General features: G+C 39.0%; 1 protein-coding gene across 2 annotated transcripts in view; it reads right to left on the minus strand.

Annotated features, from left to right (window-relative positions):
* Nucleotides 1–2,946: 2,946 nt before the first annotated feature.
* The window catches only part of LOC117297047 (dystrophin-related protein 2-like), a 74,580-nt gene continuing 49,790 nt past the window's right edge, over nt 2,947–27,736 (minus strand). Inside the window, exons 13-33 of one of the 2 annotated variants that reach the window (XM_033780171.1) lie at nt 21,985–22,157; nt 20,354–20,510; nt 19,267–19,563; nt 18,626–18,760; nt 17,848–18,073; nt 17,439–17,499; nt 16,929–17,065; nt 15,553–15,760; nt 15,164–15,249; nt 13,882–14,039; nt 12,946–13,152; nt 12,650–12,721; nt 11,976–12,112; nt 10,757–10,825; nt 9,964–10,014; nt 7,639–7,702; nt 7,112–7,203; nt 6,507–6,744; nt 5,778–5,958; nt 4,708–4,851; nt 2,947–3,260 (exon numbers count right to left, since the gene is read on the minus strand). In XM_033780171.1, coding sequence (XP_033636062.1) covers nt 3,145–3,260; nt 4,708–4,851; nt 5,778–5,958; nt 6,507–6,744; nt 7,112–7,203; nt 7,639–7,702; nt 9,964–10,014; nt 10,757–10,825; nt 11,976–12,112; nt 12,650–12,721; nt 12,946–13,152; nt 13,882–14,039; nt 15,164–15,249; nt 15,553–15,760; nt 16,929–17,065; nt 17,439–17,499; nt 17,848–18,073; nt 18,626–18,760; nt 19,267–19,563; nt 20,354–20,510; nt 21,985–22,157 — 3,009 coding nt within the window. In that variant the 3' untranslated portion in view covers nt 2,947–3,144. Of the gene's footprint in view, nt 3,261–4,707; nt 4,852–5,777; nt 5,959–6,506; nt 6,745–7,111; nt 7,204–7,638; nt 7,703–9,963; nt 10,015–10,756; nt 10,826–11,971; nt 12,113–12,649; nt 12,722–12,945; nt 13,153–13,881; nt 14,040–15,163; nt 15,250–15,552; nt 15,761–16,928; nt 17,066–17,438; nt 17,500–17,847; nt 18,074–18,625; nt 18,761–19,266; nt 19,564–20,353; nt 20,511–21,984; nt 22,158–27,736 lie in introns of those variants that run through there. The other variant, XM_033780172.1, reaches the window with a different exon arrangement.

Below are 27,736 nucleotides of genomic sequence, written 5' to 3' on the forward strand. Positions count from 1 at the left end.
AAAAATTGGATTAAAAACAAATGTCTCCAAGGATGACTTCAGGAAAAATGTCATCATCCTTTTCAAAACAAGAGTTAAAATTTCATGATCGGGTTTAAAAGTTGCGATTCGGTGATTATTTAAAAACAAGTATGATGAAGGAATACAGTTACAAAGCTAAGTAGATAATATTTACAGAAAAGCTAATCATATACATGATTTTTAATGGTTATTATGATAGTAACAAATGGTTAATAAATAATCAGAAATGTAATAAGGCTCAACCAGTTAGCCGGTCATAAAATGAAAGAAAATAAAAGACGTAACTTCGTAAAAGGTTTTAAACATACTGAACTGTACAAGAAGCAAAGTGTATCTAGACAACATAACTGCGGGTGTTGAACGAGAAGTGTTGACTAAAAAGCTTTTGCATTGTCTAAATCTCTTTGCATTTTCTCAGTGGAAAGCAGTGCTGTTGTTTAAGACCGACAAGTTCAGCAGACAACCCAATTCCATCATCATGTATACAGCACAAGCCATTGCTAAGTTCAGGAAAAAAATCTCGCTTAGCAGAAAGTACGTTATCACCCCGCATGTTACATAACATAACCTGCCACTGGTTCCCCTTCGCTTAGCGATGTTTCCTGCTTCTGCTTAGCAGTTTTATGAAATCAGGATGGAAACAGAATATACTCTTTGGTCATTATGGGTAAAAATTAACTAAGACGCAATCTCGGATTAGAATTTCATATACAAGTAACAAACAATAATGTCATAGAAATTTTACGAATACATTAACACTCAATTCTGTTTTCTTTAAGCCATGATGGCAATGGTAGGTGAATGTAAAAACCCTGACTCTCAAAAAAAGATCAAACCAATTCATAACATAAAATTGGAATTTACGTAAAATCAGAGCAGTGTGTAGGAGGGACCATTTCTTCTATTTCATGGTAGAGAAATCAAGAAATAGAGAGAGAGAGTGGGGGACAACATTTATGACAATGGTTTCATTTTGATTTGCATCTTTAACATCACATCAGAAAAGTTCATCAAGTCCCACATCTCATATTAAGAGATTTGAAAGGTAGTTGTCACACTGATTTTATATCTTTCAATGTCTGTTTAAATAAAATCCTTAATGCCGCCCCCCTCCTTCAAAATAAGTCGATTTGAACTTGATTGGCAGCACATTCTTTTCAGAATTTGATTTTAGAAGGATTTTAGAAGTTCATTTTTTTATTCAGAAGAAATCCCCTTTTATTCTCGTTGTAGCAACAACTGTTTTTTGAAAAGTTGCATTTTCTTTCGGGTATTCAAATTGAATTGCATTAACTCACACATAAATATAGGCATAAAACGAGCCAAAAGGAAAGAACTTACAAACTTAAAGACTCCTAGTTTTACACTGTCTTATATTATAATTAATATCGGGAAGCACCACGAGATAGCTTCCTAGAAACTCAAAAAACTATGAAAGCAAATCCTTTAATCAATAAATAGAAATTTCTCGTCATGCGGTGGGTACAAAATAATAGCTCACATTTTAAAGGTGTATTGTGGAGATTCATTAGTTCATGGTTATTTTCTCCATTAACCAATCTTTTTTTGGGAGATATTGCTGAAATTGAGAGTTGATAACTGGTTGCATTGAAATTGTTCTGCCACTTTAATAGTTGTTAGTTGATTTTCCATTGACCCTTCTCATGTTACTAACGCAATGCGGAAGATCTGCCATTCTAGAGTACTATGCACATGTAGGATATGCGTAGTGCTGTCCAGTTTGCGTTCTTAAGCACATGTTTGCACTGTAACATGCGTTCGCGAATTCCGCATGCATGTACTCCACAACGGCAAGCGATAAAATAATGACAACATCTGAGAAGGGTTTATAGACTGTGCTGAGTCTTGCGAGTGTTCGCACTTTAGGAACTGTTCTCATAAAACCCAACAGTAATATTCCCTACAATGTTTGAATATTTGACAGACTTGCACAGTCTATTGTGCATTGTTCGGAGTTAGCTTAAAAACAAAAAGAAATACTGCCTGCGTAGGATGGGTCCTGATGTTCAAATCAGGTGTTAAAGTAGGCCCAACGGAGGCAGACAGTTGACCTGTATGACTCATAGAGCAAGTTCGAGTGCACACGTTTAGGACTACTGACCAGCAATGTAAATGCGCAGTGACAAACTCACTAGAACCATCGGTAATCAACACTTCCATTACCTTCTGTGTTTTCGCTATAGTTTCTGTCACTGGTTGCCCTCTGCACTTTACACATGTTAGCATGGAACAGGCTATATACCACAGTAGTCAACCAATGGGTGACCAGCCTGGGTTCAAGTAAAAAATGGTCAACCTTTAGTTAACCATGGTGCACACTCAAACTTGCTCATAGCCGTGGGCGTAACCCGCTGTATGGTACATGTATCTCTCATGGACTCAGTTGATTGTGTTCATAGGGGTGGAGCTGATAACGGCACCCCTTGTTATCACATGTGCAATACCGGTCCTACAACACACCACCAATGGTTCGTGTTGCTAGTGTCCGCTGGTTGCATGCATTTTCAATGTCACGGTTTTAAAACCTGTCATTGTTCAACTGGTTTCAATATTTGCGGTTCAGAGTTCCAATGTGGTATTCCAGACGCATCTCCTAGTTAGCCTGGGATGATCCTGTACCCTTAAGTCTATCCGCAAGAGCTTGGCTTTTGTCCCCGCCTGGTTGATATTTGCACCTTCATAGATTGAGCCAGTGCTGCATATCGTAGTCCATGCATAATTTGATGAGCTATCTCACAATGTGATGGGCCATCTCACCCATACAAGCCTGCACTGGATGAGGTGATGAAGTACCCCCTTAGCCTAAACTCTTACTAATGGGTGCTGAGACAAAAAAGTATAACTTCCCAGCACAATGCGCTGTCATTGCAGAAATCAAGCACAAAAGAATCTTCCTTGATTTCGCTAAGCGTTCTTCTCTCTCTCTCTCTCTCTCTCCCATGTATGGTTCCTTGTGAAGAAACTGATCAGTCACTTCTTCAGCTTTTGTTTCGTTGTGATCCACGTGAAGCCTAAAGCCGCTCTGCTACGGAGTGTAGGAGTGTAAAGGGAAGCCCAAGTGTGTGTGTGTGTGTGTGAATTCCTCACAGTGTTTGCTGCCACCTACGTCTCATTCTCTCTATCACTGTGTTCATCATCTGTCATTACAGTCACTAGTGTTCCCACTGCTTTGCCTATGTTGTCTGCCATGTGGTGGAGGCTGCCCACCTGACTTGCACCTGGAGGTAGTTAAGTGAAAAAGATTATTTACAAATGAGGAAATGGAATTAGATATCAAATAATTTTTTGTTTTCATTCATTTGTTTTTTATTCACACCCCTTAATCCCGGGGAGGGTTACATCAACATTCTAAACCTGAATTATTTTAATATACTGAAAGGCTGAATTTTAAATTATTTTGGGTTGAACAAAGACACATTTACTAGAGCTGGATATGAGCCCACGACCACCGGATTAATGTGCCGGTGCTCTGAAAACTTAGCTACATGTATGTATCTAGAATTATGTTGGAGGTTTCCCTATTTTGCAGTTTGGGGGTGCCAGTCAGAAGCCATGATGCTTATCAAAGATAATGAAAAAACAGGGCTAGACAGCTCAGATGGTATACGTGCACTTCTCCCATGGTTTCTCCAACACCCAATTTCAAACAAGGAAAAATTAATGGTGGGTAAAGAACATCGTTTCGGATAGTACTTATCCGCTGGTTGTAATGGACTTATTTTAGCATGGTCCGTAAGTTGTTTGCAGAGCAACTTTTTTAAAAGGATTGTACCTTGCCTTCTCAACATTTGCAAAAGTGGTAAGAAATTTGCCACTTCAGGGTGTATGGTGACAATGGTCTCTAAAGAGGTACTAAGCTTGGGCGATATCACGATATTATCGAATATCGCGATACTAATTTGGAAACGATTTCGATATCGGATCGATTTGGTTTCAATCGAAATATATCGATATATCGCGATATCGATTAAGCATCGCAATATCGCGATGCATTTCTTGGCTGAGACATCTTGCACCCTATAGGTTTGGAGTAAAACCAGAAGAACAGGTCATTAGAACACCTCTCTTATGCTATGACTGTCTCTTCTACAACTTTCACTGGGAGTTTGAAGACTGATGATGTCAAATTTAATTAATTGCGATTATATCGAAGATCGCGATATATTGTCGGCGATATATGGTGAATAAAATAAATCGATATCGCCCAAGCTTAAGAGGCACAGACCTCAGATGTCAATCTACACAGCTTTCTTCCCGCAGGACACACGAAGAAATACCATGTAGGTATGAAACGGCACTAAGAACTACCAATGTGAATGTGCTCAACAGGGCCCAATTTCATAGAGCTGCTAAGCGCAAAAATATGCTCAGCATGAAATTTCTTCCTTGATCAAAACAGGATTACCGACCAAATTTCAACATGATTTTCAGGATTAGCAAACTACAGCTGAATACCAGTAGCAATCAATATGTAACAAATGGAAATTTGGTTGGTAATCCTGTTTTTATCAAGGAAGAAATTTCATGCTAAGCAAATTTTTGTGCTTAGCCGCTCTATGAAATTGGGCTCTGGTTCTTTCAGTCACTGAGAAGTTTGCAGAGCAACTTTTGTATAAAGGTCTTGGTTTCTCGCGATTTGCAAAAGTGGTAGGCAGAAGGTTTTACCTGTTGAAGTAGCACCTTTTTCATCTGGGATATTATTGAGTTCTTTGATGACCTGATCAAGGTCCACCTTACCCCCATCCTCCCTGATGGGGTCATCCTTAAGGTGTGGAGGGGTGTGGGGTGAAGGCTGGGTGTGGTCGTCACCTAAATAAGGAAGGAGAATGTTCAAGATGATCGTAACATGTCAGTTTATTCAATTCAAGGTACTGCATAGAGCACTACAGCAACACAAATTAAATTGTTTGCCTGAAAACGTACTTTAGCAACACACATTCTATCAACATCCGATTGTATCTTCAAGACAATTTGAATGAACTGCTACTCCTGCTACTATTTGGGTATTATATAGAGCAAAGCAGATATATCATAGAAACTAGATCATTTGGGAAGATAGAACACAAGTAAGAAAAGATATAGATCACTTTTGAGCAATATCTTTAAAGACACTGGACACTATTGGTAAATGTCAAAGACCAGTCTTCTCACTTGGTGTATCTCAACATATGCATAAAATAACAAACCTGTGAAAATTTGAGCTCAATTGGTCGTTGAAATTGCGAGATAATAATGAGAAGAAAAAAAAACACCTTGTCACATGAAGTTGTGTGCTTTAAGATGGTTTATTTCGAGACCTCAAGTTCTAAATTTGAGGTCTCAAAATCAAATTCATGGAAAATTACTTCTTTCTCGAAAACTATGTCACTTAAGAGGGAGCCGTTTCTCACAATGTTTTATACTATCAACCTCTCCCCATTACTCGTTACCAAGTAAGGTTTTATGCTAATAATTATTTTGAGTAATTACCAATAGTGTTCACTGCCTTTAATGCATGTGTGAGGTGTTTTAACGTTAAATGCGAAGTGTGGACCTGGGAACAAAAGAGGTCCATGTAATGTAGGATCTGAAACACTATGTGGACTTACACACATCCACACAGTAATTTTGACAGTCTTAAAGAATATGATTTGAAGTGTACAGTACAAGTCCACACAGAGTGACTGCACCACAGAGCTGCCTGTTGGGGGTTTTGCCAACTTGCAAAACAATTTTCACTAATGAGCACTACGTACCAGCCATATCACTGTCATAATCGCTGGTTCCACCATTGGCTGCAGAGCGTGATGACGACGTCTCCAGCGAGGTGTAGAGAGGATGTTTACGTGACCGTGGTAACGAGCTGATGGAGGAAGTTGGGGAGACGGCTGGGGTGGTGCGGGATGACGAGGCTTGGGACGCACTACGGTCTGGAGGCTGTCAATGAAAAAATAATCTGTTAGTGGAATGCTCCTTTAAAGTCACTGGACACGTTTGGTAACTGTCAAAGACAAGTATTCTCACTTGGTGTAACCCAAACATACATGTATGCATCAAATAACAAACCAGTGAAAATTTGGACTCAATTGGTAATCGAAGTTGCAAGAGAATAAAATGAACAAAAACACCCTTGTTGCACAAATGTGAGTACTTTCAGATGCATAGTATAAGGACTTAGCGGAAGTGTATTATTATTTGAGTAAGAAATTACCTTTTTCCCCAAAACTATGTTACTTCAGAGGGAGAAGTTTCTCACATTTTTTATCTCACAAACCTCAGTTAATTATACTCTCACCATGGAAAGTTTCAAATCCAACATTTGGACCATGCCCAATTCTGGCTTTAGGTATCACACAGTTTAAAGAAAATGGCAGAAGTTTGATACACAGATAAGTAACTTTTTATGTTTGGTTATGAGGAGGGGAAAGTCAATCCCTCCTGAGTACATACAGTTATTCAACCCATAGCATAGTTAGATCCCTTACCTGTTCCAGGAGTTGCCTGAGACGTTGCAGCTGAGCCTCCAGCTGTCTGTTATGGTCCTCCAGGATCTGCATTCTAGCCTCCAGACGTCCCTTGTGCTGCCTGAGGAGTTTAGCCTCAGCCACCAGCTCCGTGTCACGACTTGCCGAGGGGTGATAGTCGTCCTCGGAGCTCACCTCGGCCCTGGTGGAGTCGTCTTGACGGAGGGCTCTCAATCGGTCAAGCTCCGCCAGAAGTGTCCTGTGGAAAAAAAAAATGATAACGTCAAGTAGGAGTTGAAACTTTGCAAGTTGGGTATACTAAGGTGAGGTTTGAGGTAGCACCATTTGTTTATTTCTTTTGAGTAGTGTTGGCTCTGAAAATAACCGGTGGTTCCCATCCCAAGGACGAAGCATCATGGTTTAGTGTTTTGCTTAAGGACACAAGTGTCAGAAGTGGAATCGAACCCACACTCTGCTGCTCAGAAACCACTAGAGCTTCAGTATGGTGCTATTATTCACTTGGCCATCCCACACCGAAAACAACCAAAACTGTTGGACGTCAAGTGGGAACTTTCAAAAGGCAAGACTCATGCTCCTTAATTCCAAACACCCACTCCTCCGCTTACCTGTTCTCTTCTTCCAAGATGAGAATTTGACTCTCGAGTTCGCTCCTTTGATCGGAGTCAATAGAGACCACAATCTGTGCAGGGCTACGAGGCTGCAAACAAACAAAACCACACAACATTAGTTTTTTTGACAGAACAGAATTGGGAAGGTAGTGCATTCTGCTCTACCAGCCAGGCTCCTATACCCATGCCTACATCCTTACGGACAGTGAGTAGGAAAACCCTGTTTCAGTTGGCAACGTGCTGGCAGTGATTTGGGTCAATAGCCCAAATCAGTTAAGTGCAGCCCTTATCTTCAGAAAAGCAACTTTCTGTTTGCAAATATAGAGGAAATGGCCGATCACACTTAAATTTGTACAGTGTTTTTTTTTTTCTATGGCACTATTTTGAAAAGAAAAAGAGGAAATCAGCTAGTCAGCTGAAAAGTTACATGCCTTCATCTTAAAGTGGCCGTCCAACCTTGCAATTTTAGGCGGTTTCTCATAAAAACATATTGTAACATGACATCCATGTATTCAGATACTTACCACAGACGATACATCCCCTCCTAAGCTTTGGCAGTACTGTGCAATCAGGTGGTGCTCATCATCACTGCGAGAAAATAAAATGTTGTTGATTAAGTACGAGGAAAATATACCATAGAACTTTAATGACTAACTAGTAAGACAAATCTGTGTAAGCTTTCGTAGAAACAACTACTTCATCATGAAGATGCAGCGAAGAAATACAACTTGAAGAAACACAACTTCAACCAAGGTTTATATATATAGAGCCAGCACAGTCGAAACAAAAAATGGTAATGAGGCAGCGCTGTAGTGTGACAAAAAAATCCTTGATCCCTATTCAAGGGCCCAATTTCATAGAGCTGCTAAGCACAAACAATTGCTAAGCATGAAATTTCATTCGTGATAAAAACAGGATTACCCACCAAATTTCAATTTGTTGCATATTCCTTGTTACTGGTATTCAACTGTGGTTTGCTCATCCTAAAAATCATGTGAAAATTTGGTTGGTAATCCTGTTTTTATCAAGGAATACATTTCATGTTAAGCAAATTTGTATGCTTAGCAGCTCTATGAAATTGGGCCCTAGAGGCTAATCATCCTAACTTACATCTGAAAAGCTGAATTGATTGAGACGGACGCGGATACAACATATTTGAGGCCAGAGATAAACAAAAGTTTGATTTTTCCAGAGGGAGGAAAACTGGAGGGCGGAGAAAAAAAAACCTTTGTGGCACAGCAGAGAACCAACGCATGACTCTAACCACATGGCCTTAGCCAGGAATCGAACCAGGGCCACAGTGGTGAGAGGCGAGCGATTTACACACTGAAGGAAACCAATGAAGGAAAACCTGCCAGAATTGGTTCATGCTTGTGTCTGAAACAGAAGTTAAGCTTTCCTGAAAGTTTATAAACAGCCGCAGCCAAAAGGCAATATATAAATAAGGGAGTCAATGTGTGGTGAAGAGGTTTTCAACTCGTGGTTTAATCCCAACGAGGCCCGGTTCTTGATAATTACTAAGGGAATCAATGTGTGGTGAAGAGGTTTTCAACTAGTGGTTTAATCCCAACGAAGCCCGGTTCTTGATAATTACTAAGGGAATCAATGTGTGGTGAAGAGGTTTTCAACTAGTGGTTTAATCCCAATGAGGCCCGGTTCTTGATAATTACTAAGGGAATCAATGTGTGGTGAAGAGGTTTTCAACTAGTAGTTTAATCCCAACGAGGCCCGGTTCTTGATAATTACTAAGGGAATCGATGTGTGGTGAAGAGGTTTATAACTAGTGGTTTAATCCCAACGAGGCCTGGTTCTTGATAATTACTAAGGGAATCAATGTGTGGTGAAGAGGTTTATAACTATTGGTTTAATCCCAACGAGGCCTGGTTCTTGATAATTACTAAGGGAACCAATGTGTGGTGAAGAAGTTTTCAACTAGTGGTTTAATCCCAACGAGGCCTGGTTCTTGATAATTACTAAGGGAATCAATGTGTGGTGAAGAGGTTTTCAACTAGTGGTTTAATCCAAACGAGGCCTGGTTCTTGATCATCACTAAGGGAATCAATGTGTGGTGAAGAGGTTTTCAACAAGTGGTTTAATCCCAACGAGGCCCGGTTCTTGATAATTACTAAGGGAATCAATGTGTGGTGAAGAGGTTTTCAACTAGTAGTCTAATCCCAACGAGGCCTGGTTCTTGATAATCACTAAGGGAATCAATGTGTGGTGAAGAGGTTTTCAACTAGTGGTTTAATCCCAACGAGGCCTGGTTCTTGATAATTACTAAGGGAATCAATGTGTGGTGAAGAGGTTTTCAACTAGTGGTTTAATCCCAACGAGGCCTGGTTCTTGATAATTACTAAGGGAATCAATGTGTGGTGAAAAGGTTTTCAACTAGTGGTTTAATCCCAACGAGGCCTGGTTCTTGATAATTTTACCGAGACGAAGTGGAGGTAAATTATCAAGAACCAGGCCTCGGCGGGTTTAAACCACTAGTTGAAAACCGATTCAACACACTTTGATTCCCATTCATAAATACCTTTTCGGTCAAAAACATCAACACTTTTTGGTCAAAAAGTAAGATAAATGCAAAAATTATAATTGTTTAATGATTTCTTTCAACACAACACCCCTCCAGCTATGAACTGTTTCAGCCGTTGCTCTCGACCAATAGGAATGAAGAAACTGTCTTATAAGAACAGGTGCAAGCTCTTGTGTCACGCAAATGTTTCAACACTTTTTACTGGTCATAAACAAAGGTTTATACACGCCCACGTGACGCGCTCTCCACCAATAGGAATTGCGAAATTGTCCGAGGTATTTATGAATGTTTCCTAGATAGTAGCCATACTTACAGGTCAGGGGAAGGTGTTAGGAAGGAGCCGTGTTGTTCAACCTCTGCTAACCTGGACAGGCACAAAGACAATACAATATTGGAATCAATATTGGAGGGAATAAAAAGCCAGGCATGAGGCAACCAGGGTGATTCCCAAGGCCTGCTTAAGCTGATATTTTTATACTAAGCAAAACTGAACCAGAAACCAGTCAAAGATGGTACAAGTGAAATGGTATTTTGGCCGGTAACCTTTTTCAAGGTTAGAAAAATTGCTTAGTGCTTAGCTACTTTTTGAGCTTAAGCAACTCATTGAAAACAGGCCGAGAGAACAATTGTTGATTTTACTTAAAACAGGCACAAATCAATAAAACAGAGTATGGCAATAATGTATGGGTTAGTAGCTACATATAGACTTTATGCTCACATAGTTTTAATGCAGTTTCATGCATTGACAATCAGCATCCTTCTAAAAGTTTAGTTTGGAAGATTTTCCGCTACGCAATAAATTTGACTAAATTCCCAACGCAATACATTTGCCTCAATTACCAACAGCTTACGAAGCGAAGTGCAAAGTGAAAAGAGAGAACTTTGATACTGGAGCTGAAGTCCACACAATGCACAGAGCTTCTTTTAAAACTACATTTGCCACAAGATTCTGAGCCAAAAATCAGATTGAATTTTTCAAACTAAATGAGTGTTTTTTTATTTTTGATGCTGTTTTCAACCCAGAAAAACCGACCTTTCTCCATTGACTTTATTCATATTAAAAACAAATAAAAAAATTAACCAATCAGGTTGGCTCTATCATTCACCTGCTAGCATACAGCTCTAATCTGGTATGCATGTCCTGATTGGCCATCTGCTGTGGTGATGTCACAGGTCTGTACAAACAATGAAAGGGAATAAATGGAGAAAAAGATATGGAAACATGATTCTCTAAAGCATTCCATGCAAGTGATCTATGTACAGACTACTACTTTTGGCAACAATCATGATTGTTTCGTCATGCGATGAGACCATTCTTACTTAAAGGCAGTGGACACTATTGGTAAATACTCAAAATAATTATTAGCATAAAACCTTTCTTGGTGACAAGTTATGGGGAGAGGTTGATGGTATAAAACATTGTGAGCTCCCTCTGAAGTGAAGTAGTTTTCGAGAAAGAAGTAATTTTCCACGAGTTTGATTTCGAGACCTCAAGTTTAGAATTTGAGGTCTCGAAATCAAGCATCTGAAAGCACACACCTTTGTGTGACAAGGGTGATTTTTTCTTTCATAGTTATCTCGCAACTCCGACGACCAATCGAGCTCAAATTTTCACAGGTTTGTTATTTTATGCATATGTTGAGATACAGAAAGTAAGAAGACTGGTCTCTGACAATTACCAATAGTGTCCACTGGCTTTAAAGGGCTGCTACGAATATGTCTCTTTGTATGGAAGCATCAAGTATAATTCTCCAGTTATAAAAAAGGTCATATTAACCTCCGACAGAGCTGCCAACCTTTGCATCCTGCAATTAGCGAGATTTTGTCCAACAATCAGGGAGATGTTTAGAATTCAACATAATGGGGAAAAAGTATTCATAATCACTGAGATTTTAAAATCTGTTTATCAGAACAAGGAGAGATTGGTTTACTATCATGGAACTCTCTGCCGCCCAACTCATATTTGACTTTAAATGATTACATACTTTGTAATGGTTTTTGTAAGTGTTATAATGCTAAATCAAAATTGCCATGAAATAAGCCCAGTTCGTACTTTCTGCGAGAGCGAAGCTAATTTTGGTGGCGTAATAATTCGGTATGCGCCGTTATTCCAATTGTGATGCGAGGAAATTTGCTCCGTGAAAAGCATTCGCAGGAAGTATGAACCAGGCTTTCGGCTAAATTGTCCGAAATAATCATTGTGCACTGAATAAAATCATAAACACATGGTGCACATTCGTAAGAAATTGTTCTGCTTGTTTGTATCCACACTTCTTTGAAAAAACAGAGTGGAATATTCCGAGTGATCCGACTGGGTTAACTTACGATTCAAGATCATCTCCCTCTAGTACTGACTGAACAGGCAAGTAGCCAACTCTTGGATGCTTCTGGTAATAGCGTTTGGATTTGAATTTGTTCCTCACAACTTTGGCAAAGTCCCTCACGTCCTCCCCTGAGGTAGTCTGAAAAAGAAGAAACGGTGAAATATTAAAATCAGGTGTCGGAAATATTAATTTCTATATGGAATTTGAGGCATTGCATCGTGAGGTATCAATATATATATTTGGTTTGCGGTAACACCATGTGTGTGTCTCCTTGCCAGGTAGATTTTGTTCTTTAGAGAACTGTCTTGCTTTATACTATTGCGGAGTAGATTTTCGGATTTCGGGAGACTTTGTAGTTCTGAAAAGAACTGTTCCGCTTTTTATTTTAAACAGAGCAAAGCAGCTCTATGAGGAAGACAGGCTGGCTAAAGACTACCTGGCATCGGACAGTACTAACTGAAACTGCAAAAGAAGGGGGCTTACATGGGGGGGGGGGCAGCACAAGATAGAAATTCGTGGCACCAGTTGATTGTGACCTTATTGGATTAAACAAATAATCACAACTCTGCACAAGTCTTGTCTGACATAGAGTTTACAAGTGTCATTACAGTTCTTTGTTTTCTATAGAACTACTAATAATACAAAAGCTGATAGCTGCATTCCCGCTTGACTTACTGTTGTGCAGTATTCTTGCATGGGGTGAGAGTGTTTGTGATTCTTAGACACACGACCTGAGAAGAAGCAATTCTGCAAGAAAAGAAAGACAAACATAAATTTTGATGAGCAAAGTGGTTGACAAAACTAACAAGTCAGACAAAATTATTATTATTATTATTATTTTTTTAAGATATCTTACTTATTTTTTCTTCGTATGGCACTAATTCCGAGCTAAATGCTTATTTGAGGGCAAGATCACCCAATTATCAAAAAAGCAGCTTCTTATTTCAAGAGAGTACAGATCCCATCCCTACCTGGCACATGTCGAAGTTGAAGCACTTGAGACAGCGATACCTCAGCCCAATGATGGGGAACTCTTTACACACATTACACTTAGCCTGGTGCTTGGCCGTTTCACCTGCCGCCATGCGATGTAGCACAGGCATCCACACCATGGACTGAGGCTCCAGCTTCATCCAGGCTAGGAACTGAAATGGCTCAATGTGGGGTTTACCTCCACTCTGATGAAGGAAAACACAATTCTGATCAATATCGGGAAGAACAAAATATCAGAACCAAACCTTGGTTTCAGCAGGGAAACATTTCATCCAGCATTATTTATCCTTGATAAATGGCACCTTTGTGATGGCTAGTCGAGTTTGTACTGGAACACTTCAAGAGGCACCAAAGAATTGTTGTCTTTAAATTGCTGCTTATTTTTGAAGTATTGTGTACCTAATCATACCTCATACTACATGTATATGCTGGTTTTAATTTCAACATAAATGTACATTATTGTATTATTGTTTTGTATGACAGCATTGAAATAAATGTACTGATACTAATTGTAATTGTAAAAAAAAAGGAAATCCCTAGGGCATGGGCACTACCACCCTGGTGCCTCTGTGAAGTATCAACACAAAGGCAATGCCCAGGGGCATGGTGGCAATTGCCCTTAATATTGTCTCTGTGAAGTATCAACACAAAGGCAATGCCCAGGGGCATGGTGGCAATTGCCCTTAATATTGTCTCTAAGAAGTATCAACACAAAGGCAATGCCCAGGGGCATGGTGGCAATTGCCCTTAATATTGTCTCTAAGAAGTATCAGCACCAAGGCAATGTTTTGTGTACACTAAATGATATTATTAGCAAGTGGTGAATTTGTAAGTAGCAACCAATAAATTTTGTGAAGCACGTTTCTTGGCAAATCGTACACTGCTTTGATACTTTATTCATTAGTGTAACTTACCATATTAAAACAGCTGCGCACGCTTGGTTCAATGTTGCTGCCCCCGAAGGAGGCGACTTCACCCAGTTGCCGTGGTATCTGGACGCAGTCATGGAGTAGGAGACCAAGTCCTCGTTGGTCAACAAAACCATTAGCGTTGGCAACACACCGAACAATATCTAAGGGGAGCCATAGATGAGATTTACACAAGTCCATAAAACCGATGGCAGAACACTGAACAACATTTATAGCCAAGGGAAACACACACAAAATTAAAACGAGTTTAGAAAACCTGAGCTGCCAAAGTTTACATCTTGCAATCAGGGAGACCATGATAAAATAGGGATATCTGCTCAGGAGCCGTCACGTTAATCCAGACGTCACAGGTTCATGCTCCCCTCTAGTAAATTTGTCTTTTTTCAAACCAAATTTGTGTAGAATTTACCCAGTCAGTTTCCTGTGTGGTTCATTACTTGAAATGTATAAAGTACAGCACAACATAAAACTATAGAATACAAAACCTACCAAACAATATAAAACTACAAGACAATCTAAAAACTACAGAATGATACAAAACTACAGAACAATACAAAATACAGAACAATACAAAATACAGAACAATACAAAACTACAGAGCGATACAAAACTACAGAACATTACAAAACTACAGAACGATACAAAACTACAGAACAATACAAACAAAATACAAAATACAGAACAATACAAAACTACAGAACAATACAAAACTGCAGAACGATACAAAACTACAGAACGATACAAAACTACAGAACGATACAAAACTACAGAACGATACAAAACTACAGAACGATACAAACAAAATACAAAATACAGAACAATACAAAACTACAGAACGATACAAAACTACAGAACGATACAAAACTACAGAACAATACAAACAAAATACAAAATACAGAACAATACAAAACTACAGAACGATACAAAACTACAGAACGATACAAAACTACAGAACGATACAAAACTACAGAACGATACAAAACTACAGAACGATACAAAACTACAGAACGATACAAACAAAATACAAAATACAGAACAATACAAAACTACAGAACGATACAAAACTACAGAACAATACAAAACTACAGAACAATACAAACAAAATACAAAATACAGAACAATACAAAACTACAGAACTATACAAAACTACAGAACGATACAAAACTACAGAACGATACAAAACTACAGAACGATACAAAACTACAGAACACTACAAAACTACAGAACAATACAAAACTACAGAACAATGCAATGATTGTTATCTTACATCTGTACTTGTCCTCCAGATGTGCCTTGCTTAGGATGATGATTGCTAATTTGAAAGACAACGCTCTCATACGACCACTCCGTGCACTGCAAGAAAAAACACAGGTATAGATAAATGCTTACCAACAAAAGAGCAAGATTAAATGATTTTATTTTACTTGGAAGTTGTTGTTGATTGTCACTTTTGATTTGAATGAAATCAATGCTAATTGATGTATTTTAGGTCACATGGCTGTTTTTTCAGTGAATGTTGGCACATTGCAACTGATGCGAATTGTTCATTGCAAATTTGTGACGTCAAAAATCATATCGCATTCGCATGAACTATTAACCGGGCTTCAGCCCTAAATATCATGTCTGATATTTGTACAAAATATTTAGACTACATACGTGTCATAGACATTCAGGAGCCAGTTGAGGCACATATCAACACACTGCGGCACGGCGACCAAAGTTGGATGGTCAGCTGCTATAGTTTCAAACACAGTAGTCAGGAACATGATGATCTCATTCACATCCAATGTCCGATCTGTGGACGAGGTCAGAAGGTCATGCTGCTGGAAGATTCTGTCTGCGCTGTTCATGCTCAGGAGATCCACTGTAAGACAGATTGGCAAATCACAATTAAGAGCAAGTTCGAGTGTGCACAATGGTTAACTAAAGGTTGACCATTTTGACTCGAACCCAGGCTGGTCGACCATTGGTTGACTACTGTGGTCGACCATTTGGAACCAGCCTCGAGCCCATGGTCTCTTCACTGGTCCCAACAGCATGTTCCATTCTAACATGTGTTAAGCGCAGAGGGGAACCAGTGACACTTTAGCGAAAAGGTTGAAGGTTGACTAGACTACCAAATGAGTCGTTCGGGTGAGTACGTCACTGCGCATGTGCGTTGCTAGACTGTGGTCGACCACTGGTGGACTAAATGTGCGCACTTGAACTTGCTCTAAGTATCATGCAATAAACCAATTCTGAGATATAGTAGGCATTTGTTCGTCACAACTGACGGTGGACTGCGTCCGGGGGTTTGTCACCTATGGTGCAGCGACGGCTATGGCTGAGCAGTCCAATTCTTGCTCGACAGTCTCTGCCACAGTTATTGCAGACAAAGGGAGAGGGGCTGACACAGGGGTGGGGGCTGCTACTCGCAACTTCCTCCTTTGCCTCTTGTGAGATATGGTGGGCACAATACTATGACACTGTTAAGTTTTGGTACAAACGCCTGTATACACCCAAACCAAACAGTGCACTCCTATAGTGTCTGCCATATTTCAAAAAGGCTAATGGAAAAGATAGACTGTGCGTGTCTCTCGCATGAGGGAGAGAGATCTGAAGATAAGGTGATGAATACATGAATAACCGATGTTATTTTGAGGTCTTAGTGTTTAAGCGTTGCATATGAAGTATGGATGTGAGAGCAGTAGGGACTTGAATCACTTTGCGGACTTACACATGTCCACAGCGTGTTTTTTACAGTGTTGAAGAACATGATTATAGAAGTACACAGAGCAAAGGTATGTCCACAGAGTGTTTGCAACATCCACAGAGTGTCTGCAACATTCACAGAGTGTCTGCAACATTCACAGAGTGTATGCACCATCCACAGAGGATATGCAACACAAGAGTTTATTGTATTGAGCAACAATTGTACAGATGGCTCTATAAATCTTGTACCATTTGTACCATACAAATGACTGCTACCCCAACCCTTTATGACCCACAATACTGCACCCTCTTCTCAGGGAAAGATTACTGGTGCTACTCACAGCATAACGCTTTCTGAAGCTTCCTGAGTTTCATTGCCGTCCTGTAGGCTGAAAACTTGACAGCGTTGAGCTCCGACAGAGACTGGAAGAGTTCGGTCATCTTGGGGTGATCCCAGTGAGTTGTTTCGGATGCATGGCTTCAAGGGCACAAATCAAATATGAAATTCATCAAATACCTTTGTTACGAAGCAACAATGGCGAGATTTTCAGGTTTAAAAGACGGTGAAATTTTGAAAAAAAAAATGTGAAGATAGAAATCACCTTTACTAGATGTTAAATTTGCATCGGGGATAAAAAGTCCTCTGAAATCTAGTGGTTAGGACATCTACTCTGGAATGGCAAAGATTGCGGGTTAGAATTCCGGTCACGTAATAAGCCTGTGGTTTGTGTTTACAGGACTCGAGGAACGTTCTGTTTGTACAGTGCTTAACACATCAGAGTTTGGGAAAACCAAATAATAAAGAAATCACCCCATTGAAAAACATTTAAAAAGTTGTGATTATAACTTACTTGATGAAGTAGGGGACCTTGTTGCCGGCAACTGCCCTCTCCCACGGTTGTTGGACGGACACTGTTAGAAGAACACATGCAACACTATGATCAGTTGACAGGTTGAAATTGATTTCTTGTAATCTTTAGCAAATTTTGGAACCTCTGTCTTTTGATGAAAGTGTTACAAAGTTATTTGACTGTCTCTCTCTTAAAGCCGGATACATACTTCCTGCAAATGCGATACAAATTTTGACGTCAAAACTGCGAATATTGCGCAGGAGTTGAGCACAACTCAACTCTTCCGAATTATTGGTCGCGAATTTGTGACGCCAAAATTGATATCGCATTCGCATACAGAAAGAATGAACTGGGCTTTGGGCAGATATGGGATAATCCTCAGCATAAACAGCAACAAAAAGAATCATACCTCTCAAGAAATGTTGTGACTGCGGCCCAAAGTCTCGCAACGCCTCGTTGAGTAGCTTGCTACGTTCCTCCACTGATATCTGCAGTAGCTTCCAGCGCTTGTACAGATCCTCTAGACGGCTCTGATTGACTGTGCTTAACGTCACGCTGATTGGTGAGAACTGGGCAGCGAGCTGAGACAGATGGTCCACGTCTCGCTGGACGGGTGCTATTCTCTCTTGGAAACGCTGTAGAGGATGTGATTATCAGAATTGATATTATTATACTATTGATTGGAAAGTATTACTTGTGGCTCAACCCTTTGAGCAAGTTCGAGCGTGCAATTTTGTAGTTGACCCATAGTTAATCACTCACTAGTAATGCACATCTGCAAAGTGACGTACTCATTGAAAAAACTCATTTGGAAGTCAAGTCAACCATCGGTACAGTATTCAACACTTCCATTGCCTTCTGTCACTGGTTCCCTGCTGTGCTTTACACAGGTAAGAATGAAGCAAGGCTATTGGGACCAGGGAAGAAACTTAAGGTCCTGAGGTTGGTTCCAAGTGGTAGACCAAATTAGGTCATCAATGATCAACCAACCTGGCTTTGAGCAAACTATTCGACCTATGGTGCAAACTAGAACTTGCTATTTGTGTGACTAATACTGTACACTTAGTGCTTCCCTCACCCCCCCCCCCCATACCGAGTGTTCGGAGGGGTGAAAAATCGACAGCCAGACTACTCAAACAACTGTGGGAGACTTTTGTGGAAATATTTCATTAAACAGGTGTTATTACCTTGACTTCTTCAATATGTTGTGGAAGGCTGTCAATAATGATGTCCCCGACCAATCGCCATCTTGACTTCAAGGATTCTGCTTCATGGAGTTTTGCATTTAGCTCATCCATCGCTTGATGGAAGCCTAGCATTTTCTACAAAACGAAAATAACGAATATTCAAAACTGAATTTGAATTTTCTATTATATTCCAAATGCTTTCTGCTCTCTTTTGTTGTTAAAAAATTGACCAGTGCAAAATTTTTCACAATCTTTGTTTGATGGTACCAGGCAACATTAGGGATAGATAGCTCAGTTGATATACAGTGTAGCACTGGAATATTCCGCTCTAGTCAAATTTGCTTTGTTCAGCCCCAAATTATTTCAACGTTACCCAGTCAGTTTAGCCTGTTGAGATTCATGGACTCTAGTTCTGATGGCCATGGGGGTGTGAATTCATGATACTTGTGTCTTTGAGCAAGAAACTCAACCAAAAGTTGCTTCTCCTTACCCAGGTGTATTAATGGGAAACTGCAAGGGCTTGGATAGTATTGTTTTGGATTACCGCTTAGTGCTAATATAAGCACATACCATGGCCATCAGTTTGTGAGTTGCCAATATCTTATACTTAAACGGGAAAAAAAAAATAACTTCAAACTCACAGCAAGGACGTCATCCACTCTCTTCTGCCACTGGTTTGACCGGCCGTTCAGCAGCGTCCACTTCTCCTGCAGGGTGGCTACACTCTGTCTGAGATTCTGGACAATCTGGCGAGCCTGGTCTTCGGCCGTGGAGGCTGGGTCGTTGTCCATGCTGCTGGAATCGCTCCCCCTGGAGCTAAGGGTAGCTGCGTCGCTGCCGCTGCTGTCTGCTGCTCCGTGCTCTGTTAGGTACAGACGACCCATCTGGATGTTCCTCTCAATGGTTGGCCTCTTCTCATCTAAGAGGCTCTTGAAGATCTGGAAAAAAATATTCCACAAGTACTTAGAAAACAAAGGGACAAAATTGAAGTTACTCAGAAAGAACTGAGTTTACAGTGCTTACACACTTCGGAGTGTAATGTTCTTTATTCCCGGTGCCAATTTCACATCTATTAATAATTTAAGCTTGTGACTCGGATTATTACTTGGTGGTCCAGTGGTTAGAACTTCGGGCTCTAGTTCGGAGAGCCGAGTCATCGGAGTGTGTTCGAATTCCGATCATGACACATGTGTTGTTGAGTAAGACACATAATCCTAAATTGCTTTCTCCTAACACAGATGTACAGTATAAAAGGAAAACTGCAAGGGCTAAGATGGTTTTGTGGTGGATTAACCGTTCATTTTTTTAGGGGATATTTGTATGCATTGTGATGCTATTTTGTGTTCACAGGTCCTTGCATCTCAATATGTCCAGCGCTTTGAGTGGGGGGGGGGGTGTCTTTATATGTAGTTTATGATTGTTCTTGCATGACTTCCCTTCACGTTCTGCTGCTGGAGTCAACTTTAGTACTTAATCTTTTATAAGAAAATGCAATTAGTTGTTGCGAACAACTTACCAACCAAACGGACCGAAGGTATAAATGCAAAAAAATAGTTAACGGCCTGACGTTTCGATCCAAGCAGAGTCTTTCTCGAAGGCTTCGAAAAAGACTCTGCTACGGTCGGAATATCAGGACAATAACTATTTTTTGCAAGCATTTTTATAAGCGACTGGAGATTTTGTTTTAGCTCCCTAGGGAGTTGAGAATGACAAGTAAAGGTCTGGTACCTTGTGGTCTTCATTCTGCGTCTGCACAGTGTTGTAGTCTCCTCCTACAGGCATCTTGGAGGAGAGCTCCTCATCCTTGACACGGATCCATTCTAGCAGATCTTGGAAGGCTTTCAGTAATGTACTCCACTCCTCAGCGTTGGCTTCAAGTCGCCGCCTGTGTAAACGGAAACAAAACTGGATCAACAGTTGGTTCTACCAAGTAATGGTATGATGACCAAACCTTTGTGAGGTTTTGTCTGAATCGGTCGTCTTTGCATGAGGAGAAAAATATATCAACACCAACAAGTTTGAAAACTGTGCTGAAAGTAATGATTGTGCGTTGGTTATAACCAAACTTTTGGGTTGCATAGCCAAGTGAGATGTAAGGCCAAATAACAAAAAATACCAGTTGATCATCCGGATTTTTCAAAAAAGAGGAGGATGAGGGCCTTACTGTTTACTATTTACTATTTGTTTTTCAAGATGGCCACAAAGTATTTCAAATCAAACAGGCCACCAATTCTTTAGTTTGAATCAACCGCGTACTTATTCATACCTACTAGTTGCATAAGGACCTGTGTTAACACTAACACTATAAAACAGGGTCGGATAACACTAACAAGATTTGCTGTTACAGTAGGCATTCACTAATATTGTTTTATAAAACAGACGGTTACAAGTGTTCGAGAGCATCAAGTAAGGCCAGTCCTTTTGAAAAGATGGTTAAACAAAAAACTTTAACAAAACTTTTTTTTTATTATTACAAAAATTGAAAAAATAGTAAATAGTAAAAAAAAAAAGGATGCGGCCCCAAAAAAGGATGCGGTCGGGGACGATCAACTGGTATTTTTTGTATATGGCCTAAACTTAACTAACATTTTGAGACCTATACTGTACTGGACTAAGTTGATGACTGAGACCATCCCTGAGACTGAGATCATAGGGCATTGAGATTAAGATCAGGACTTCAAAAATGTATTTGAAGACTAAGATCATTAGCCCGACCTGTCAGTTATAAGACGACTACAAGGTCAACTTTCTACATTCATAAGCAAGTTTACAAACAACTGTTTTAAATGTAACCCTTTCTATAAAAAAAAAAATTAACATGACTTTAACTACCCTAAAAAGACAGGAATGACATAAACTGGTGAGTCTGAAAATTGGGAAAGAGTTTTTCTGGCTGACTGCCAGGACTTGGATGGGAGTGAGCGCCATATGTTTTTACTTAATCCAGACTTTCCTAACATCAGGATGCAATGTGTCAGCTAAGCTACCTGTTTTTCAAAATCACATTTAATGATGAGTTATTGTGAGGACTGAGTCTCTGCTATGAACTTCATATCACTTCTGAAGAAGGTTTTTTTCTTGTTCTTTTCTTTTTTATTCAAGAAGACCTAGCTTTCAGAAGAACTTGCTTTTTCACTATAGATTGTGCAAGTCTGGCGAATATACATGTACAAACTTTTAAGATGAGCAAACCCTAGTACCATTGTGCCATACACATTCGTTCAGAATAGTGCTTGGGCGTTTGCCATCTTGTACGTAACTTTGTAAAAGCTTGCTCAGAATCCTGTGACATAGCAACCGTCTCTATAGTCTGAGGAATTCAAATTGAAGTGGTAGTTTGTGATGAAGCAGGCTCTTACCTGATATCGGATGATTTCCCTTGGAGTTTATTCCATCTTCTGTTCATGTCTTCAAGACGTTGTTGCAGCACCTCAGCTTCCTCCTTGGAGTCTTCCTCCTTGAGCTGTGTAGTCCCCGCATCATTCAGGGATGAGAAGACACTATGATGGGCCTCAATCTCTGCTTGCAGGTCCTGCACATTCAAAGAGAACATGAATATACAGATCAGTATAAAAGTCTGTATTTCTAGGAATTGTGTTGCATTCGGAATAAACATCAACTGATTTCATCCCCTTTCAAATGTCATTTTTATGAGTAGAGTTGTTTTGAGTAAAGGCTGCAGCAGATTTCATGAAACGCTAGGATTAATCCTAGAGTTAGGATGAGTAACTCGTCCTAACTTTACGATGGGTTAAATTTGTCCTAATGTTCAAAGATACGACACTTAACTCGTCCTTAGTCTTAAGATTAATCTTAAGTTAGGAAGAGTTTGGTGAAATCGACGGCAGTACTGCCATCATTTGCACCTTGCAATCAGGGATATTGTGTACAACATTCAGGGAGATATTTAGAATTACACACAATAATAAGTAAAGTACCTTGTTTAAGGACAGGATAGTCACCACTAACCAGGCCAGGATTCGAACCTACATCTACATGTACATGTACATGTACATGTACATTTCATCTCATTTATTAATTCTGGTTTAGAAGCCAAGGACTCAGCATTAATAGGAGACTTTCCAACGCTAGGTGGCAGCAGACATACCGGGTAAATTTCCATTGTTTACGTAGTTCTGAACATGCGCATAATTCTGAGTCTGCTGCCCTCTATCGTCCCAGAAAGTCTCCCATTACAGAACTCAAGTCCACCTCCCTCAGCCCAGACATCCCATACATTAAAAATCAAGGTATTTTTTTCAAAGGAACGTTACAGAATTGGTAAGAAACAAAAATCGTGAAGATCACAGATTTACATAAAACTTACACGGTCTAATCATGATGACAGTAGAAAACATCCCTTGAAATATTTCCATCTGAAATTTCATATTTGATGAGAAATAAATAGTCTAATTTCGCGAATGGAGTTTATCGCTCAGTGAGCGATTTATTTAATTTTGTTTTGGCCTTGATGCAATGCAAAATTTGTAATCGGTTTTTCACTATTCTGTCATGACCCAGATGACCGATCGATCTCAAACTTTTGAAGGTTTGTCAGTTTATGTATATGATGGATTACATAAAGTGCTTACACTGCCAGCAACCGTTTTGTTAGCAAAAAAAACAGTTTTGTAATGTTCCTTTAATAGTAGTAAGAAACATTTGACTCTACAATCATCACTGTGCACAACTGTGCTTGGGGGAAAAAAGAAGGATGAAAAAAATTGAGAGAAAAAAACATCATCAAGAAATAAGTTCAAACTAATCAATCATCTCAATCTCTCCAGCAGATGTCTCAAAGACAGAATGGTCCTTGCTCTACATTGTCAGACAAAATGACAACAGATTAAATTCACAGCCATATTACATACAGCTTAGCTCTTTCCAATATGCAGCAGTTCAGTTATGGAACAGTCTTCCAGAGGTTGTTAAACAGGCTGAGACATCAGAACAATTCAAAACCCGGTTGAAAACATATCCATTTACTTTGTACAATAATTGTTGATTTCCTTTCACAGCGCATAGGGACCTCACGGTGATATGCGCTATATAAGAATGGTTTTATTATTATATTATTATTATTATCTGGCACTTTCCTTATAATGTTATGGGTGATACATGTACAATTTATGACACTTTTGGAGTACATAAATAAGATTGAACATGAACAAATATGGTGCTTTCGGAATACATAAAATAGGTTGTACTGTAGGCACTGAAAGAGTTATTGTTCCAAATGCAATATTGGCTGCAGTGCGCTGATCACAAAGCCCAATGCTCTGATGAGCAAGGTTCAGATGTTTGTAAAAAACATACCACCTTGTGCGTTAATGTAAACGCCCACATAAAACATTAACCTTAATGGCTTAATGTCTGATCAGCTTCTAGATACAGTGTGCACTTTCCGTAGGGTGTGCTCGCTCAGTAGACAGACTTGTTATTCAATGGGGTTTAAACGTAAAATGAGAAATATTTCAATCTTTACAATATGCTGACCATTTCTAATAAGTAGTAATTACTATATAATTGTCAAGTAATAAACCACAAGAGAAACTGACTGGGGGAAATTTTGATTTAACATTTCTTTCTACATAGGTGTATGGATAAAAACCAAAGTTAATATTCTTTATCCCCAATGCAAATTTAACATCTCTTATTTATATTCTAGTGTCAACACCCGAAATGAATCTGATGTATTGCAGATAACAACAAAAATGTGGGAAAATAAGTACATAGTTGTATCTGGGTTTTTCCCCCAAGGCCACATGTACAATTTCAATTGTTTTTAAATTATTTATTTACATGAGAGACCACCTAACATCACATGGTCGGAGCTTAAACAATGTTACCCCCTTCACAGTTGTATTGGATGTAAGCATGGATATAATCCACTAGGAGCCTGCAGCCGATTTCACGAAACTTTACGCAACTGCGCAAGTCCACTTGTGCAACGTGTATGGCGCAAGTTGCTCCATAAACGTTGCACAAGTGGACTTACGCAGTTGCGTAAAGTTTCGGGAAATCGGCTGCTGGCTGGTAGAGCTCAATGCACTCTTCCAACAATGAATACACAATCAATCATCCATAAACACAGTGGCAATCACTCACTCCAATAAATATTACCTCAACAGCAGACAACAACAGATTTCAAAGAAACCATTTTTCATTCTCATCAATATCAACTCTACAGATTACAAAAGAAATGACAGGTCTTGTCTTTTCACAGAACTAGAAGGTCACACACAAAGCCATAAAAACAGCCATATTTGTAGATTATTCCTATCAGTATCTTGTTTTTCTCTGGTCTGTGTGTTTGTGTTTTCTTATGACGCCTTTCAAAAGAAGCTCAAGTCAATACAGTTTCTGTCTCAAGGTTTTATTGCCAGAATTCTGCATTGACATTGGCATTATGAGTGTTTGGAGACAAAATAAAGTTGATTTAGTACCCTTTCCAAACTGTGCATTTAATACACTAACAGCACAATTAAAATATGTAGCCGCTTGAAAGTATAATGATTTTTTTTTTTTTTTTTTTTTTTTTTTTTAAGTTTGTGAATAAGACAAGCAGTGTTAACAATAGCAACATTGTTTGTGCTGGTATTTAGTTTGTGAATAAGACAAGCAGTGTTAACAATAGCAACATTGTTTGTACTGGTATTTGTAATAGACTGTGCAAGTCTTACAAATTCAAATTTCCAGGCAGAACCAAGTTGGTCCCAACCTTGTTTCGTTATGAATACAATAATAAGGACAGTTTGATCACGTATTTCCATGCTATTTCAGAGGCCAGAAGAAATTGTCTGCTTAAATGTAGTCATTATCCCTTGATGCCCCTCTTAGAATTTTCATTCCATTGTACTTATTTTCTCACAATCATGTATTTTCTCATCAGAAGTGGCCTTTTCTTGACAAGAATGACATTGTATTTTCTTACATGTAGCAGTTTGAAAAAAAAAACTATTGTATAATATTCGTTGTAGTGTGTAGTCTAATATTTCATATTCCTAGTTCACTGTTCATGCACAGTAAGTATGCTTGGAAAGAAAATGCCTTTTGTCTAATACGCTCCAGATATTTATTGTAGCTTCTAGTCTAATATTTAATATTACTAGTTTACCCTTCATGCACAGTATTGAATGCATGGAATAAAAATGCCATTTGTCTATTAAATATAATCCTAATACTCTTTGTAGCTTTCAGTGTTAAATTTGATATTTCTTGTTCACTATTCATGCACGGGAGGTATGCATAGAATGAAAGCCTTTTGTCTGATATGTTCCTGATGTTCATTGTAACTTCTAGTCTTAAATTTCTTATTCCTACTGGTTCACTGTTCCTGCATGGTATGCATGGAATGAGAAGCAGATTAATGGATTAATAGTCAGTAGGATGTTATTTCTAGAGGGGAGTCCAGTCTTCTATCCCAACAAGGCTGAGAAAACATCACAACTTCACTCCTATCTAAACTTTGGGGTCAGGAACATCCAGGGCAAGCATCTTTCAAGAATGACTGAGTGACATTCATATATGGCAAAGGTGAAAAGCTTCATGGTTGAAGAATCTTGATTGGTTTTGAATAGACGATGTGACCTCTGACGTCACACGAAAACCATAACATGATTCGCGCGCATACCGCCGGGCAAAACCTTTGTGTTTTGGCAGCCAGCTAGAAAGTGTACGCAATCTTACTATGACTACGCAACTCAGTGCCCGGCGAAACATGACGTATATAGTGTTTTGTCAACAGAGGGCGGTTTGAATGTAAATATAGGTCACATCGTCTATAGATCCTTAATTTTCACCAGGAATATTATGCGTTTTTTACCTTACACCGAAAAGTGTTAAGCAGTGTATTTTCAATACTTTCTCAGTTATAGCAAAACTTATTGTAATTAACAAGTTATACACACTAACTGTGAAAGACTCCTGAAAAAACCTCCGGATTGATAATATTTGATTGCTCTTGGTTATTGATAATTGATTAATCTAGATTACTAATATTTGATTAATCTAGGTTACTGATAATTTACAACTCCTGGATTACTGATATGTCAAAACTCTGGATTACTGATAAGTGGTGTTTCCGATATGATCTATATCGTATTTCCACCGCGCAAAGTTGCAAATCCTAATTAATATTGATCACCTTGAAATACTGAAGAATTTTTCTATGTGTACATTTATCATATCCATAGACAAATTACTCTATAATAATTGCTAAATTCAATACATGAAGACCGCTACCAACCAGCATAGTAAAGTATTCTTGTTTTGCATCGCTGTGCATTCTAAATAAAAAATACATGGCCCTGACCATAATCCATGAGACCTTATTCATTAATAAGCCATTGTGGTGGTAATTATTGAAATTAATTACTTATATTTTGCTACATTCCACGCATAAAGATAGACTTCACATTGAATGAAACATAATATATTAGGGGCATACAATAGGTCTAATGTGTAGGCACTTGTGTTTTAAAGGTAGGGTCATAGATTGTTTTTTGTCGAAGAAAGAGGTAAAATTATAAAGAAAGATACAATAACAGTCACATGTGTGTTCACCCATTAGCTCCATTGTTCACCTAGTAAGTTTGTATAGTCATTAACGTTTGGAGTATCTACCAATATATGACTCTACCTTTAAAGCCATTATACACTTTTGGTAAACAGTATTGTCCAAGTCCCACACTTCGTGTATTACAACTTATATATAAAATAACAAACCTGTGAAAATTTAGGCTCAATCGGTTATCGGAGTCGGGAGAAAATAACGTGAAAACCCACTCTTGTTTCCCCACGTTTCGCCGTGTCATGACATGTGTTTAAAATAAATCCGTAATTCTCGCTATCGAGAATTGATATTGTTTTAATGTTTTCTCAAAAAGTAAAGCATTTCATGGAATAATATTTCAAGAGAAGTCTTTCACCATTACCTTCTGTAAACCCTGTAAATTATTTGTAAATCTGTGAACTTTTTTGTTTTTCTGTACCGAAAGTGTATAATGGCTTTAAAGCCAAGGAAGGTGCCATCTTGTTGTTAAATTAATCACAAGTCTGCCATTTCCAGCCCAAATAGTCAGCAATGACTTGACATTACGCCGCTTACTT

Source organism: Asterias rubens, chromosome 11 (assembly GCF_902459465.1).
Source record: "Asterias rubens chromosome 11, eAstRub1.3, whole genome shotgun sequence".
Lineage (NCBI taxonomy): Eukaryota > Metazoa > Echinodermata > Asteroidea > Forcipulatida > Asteriidae > Asterias > Asterias rubens.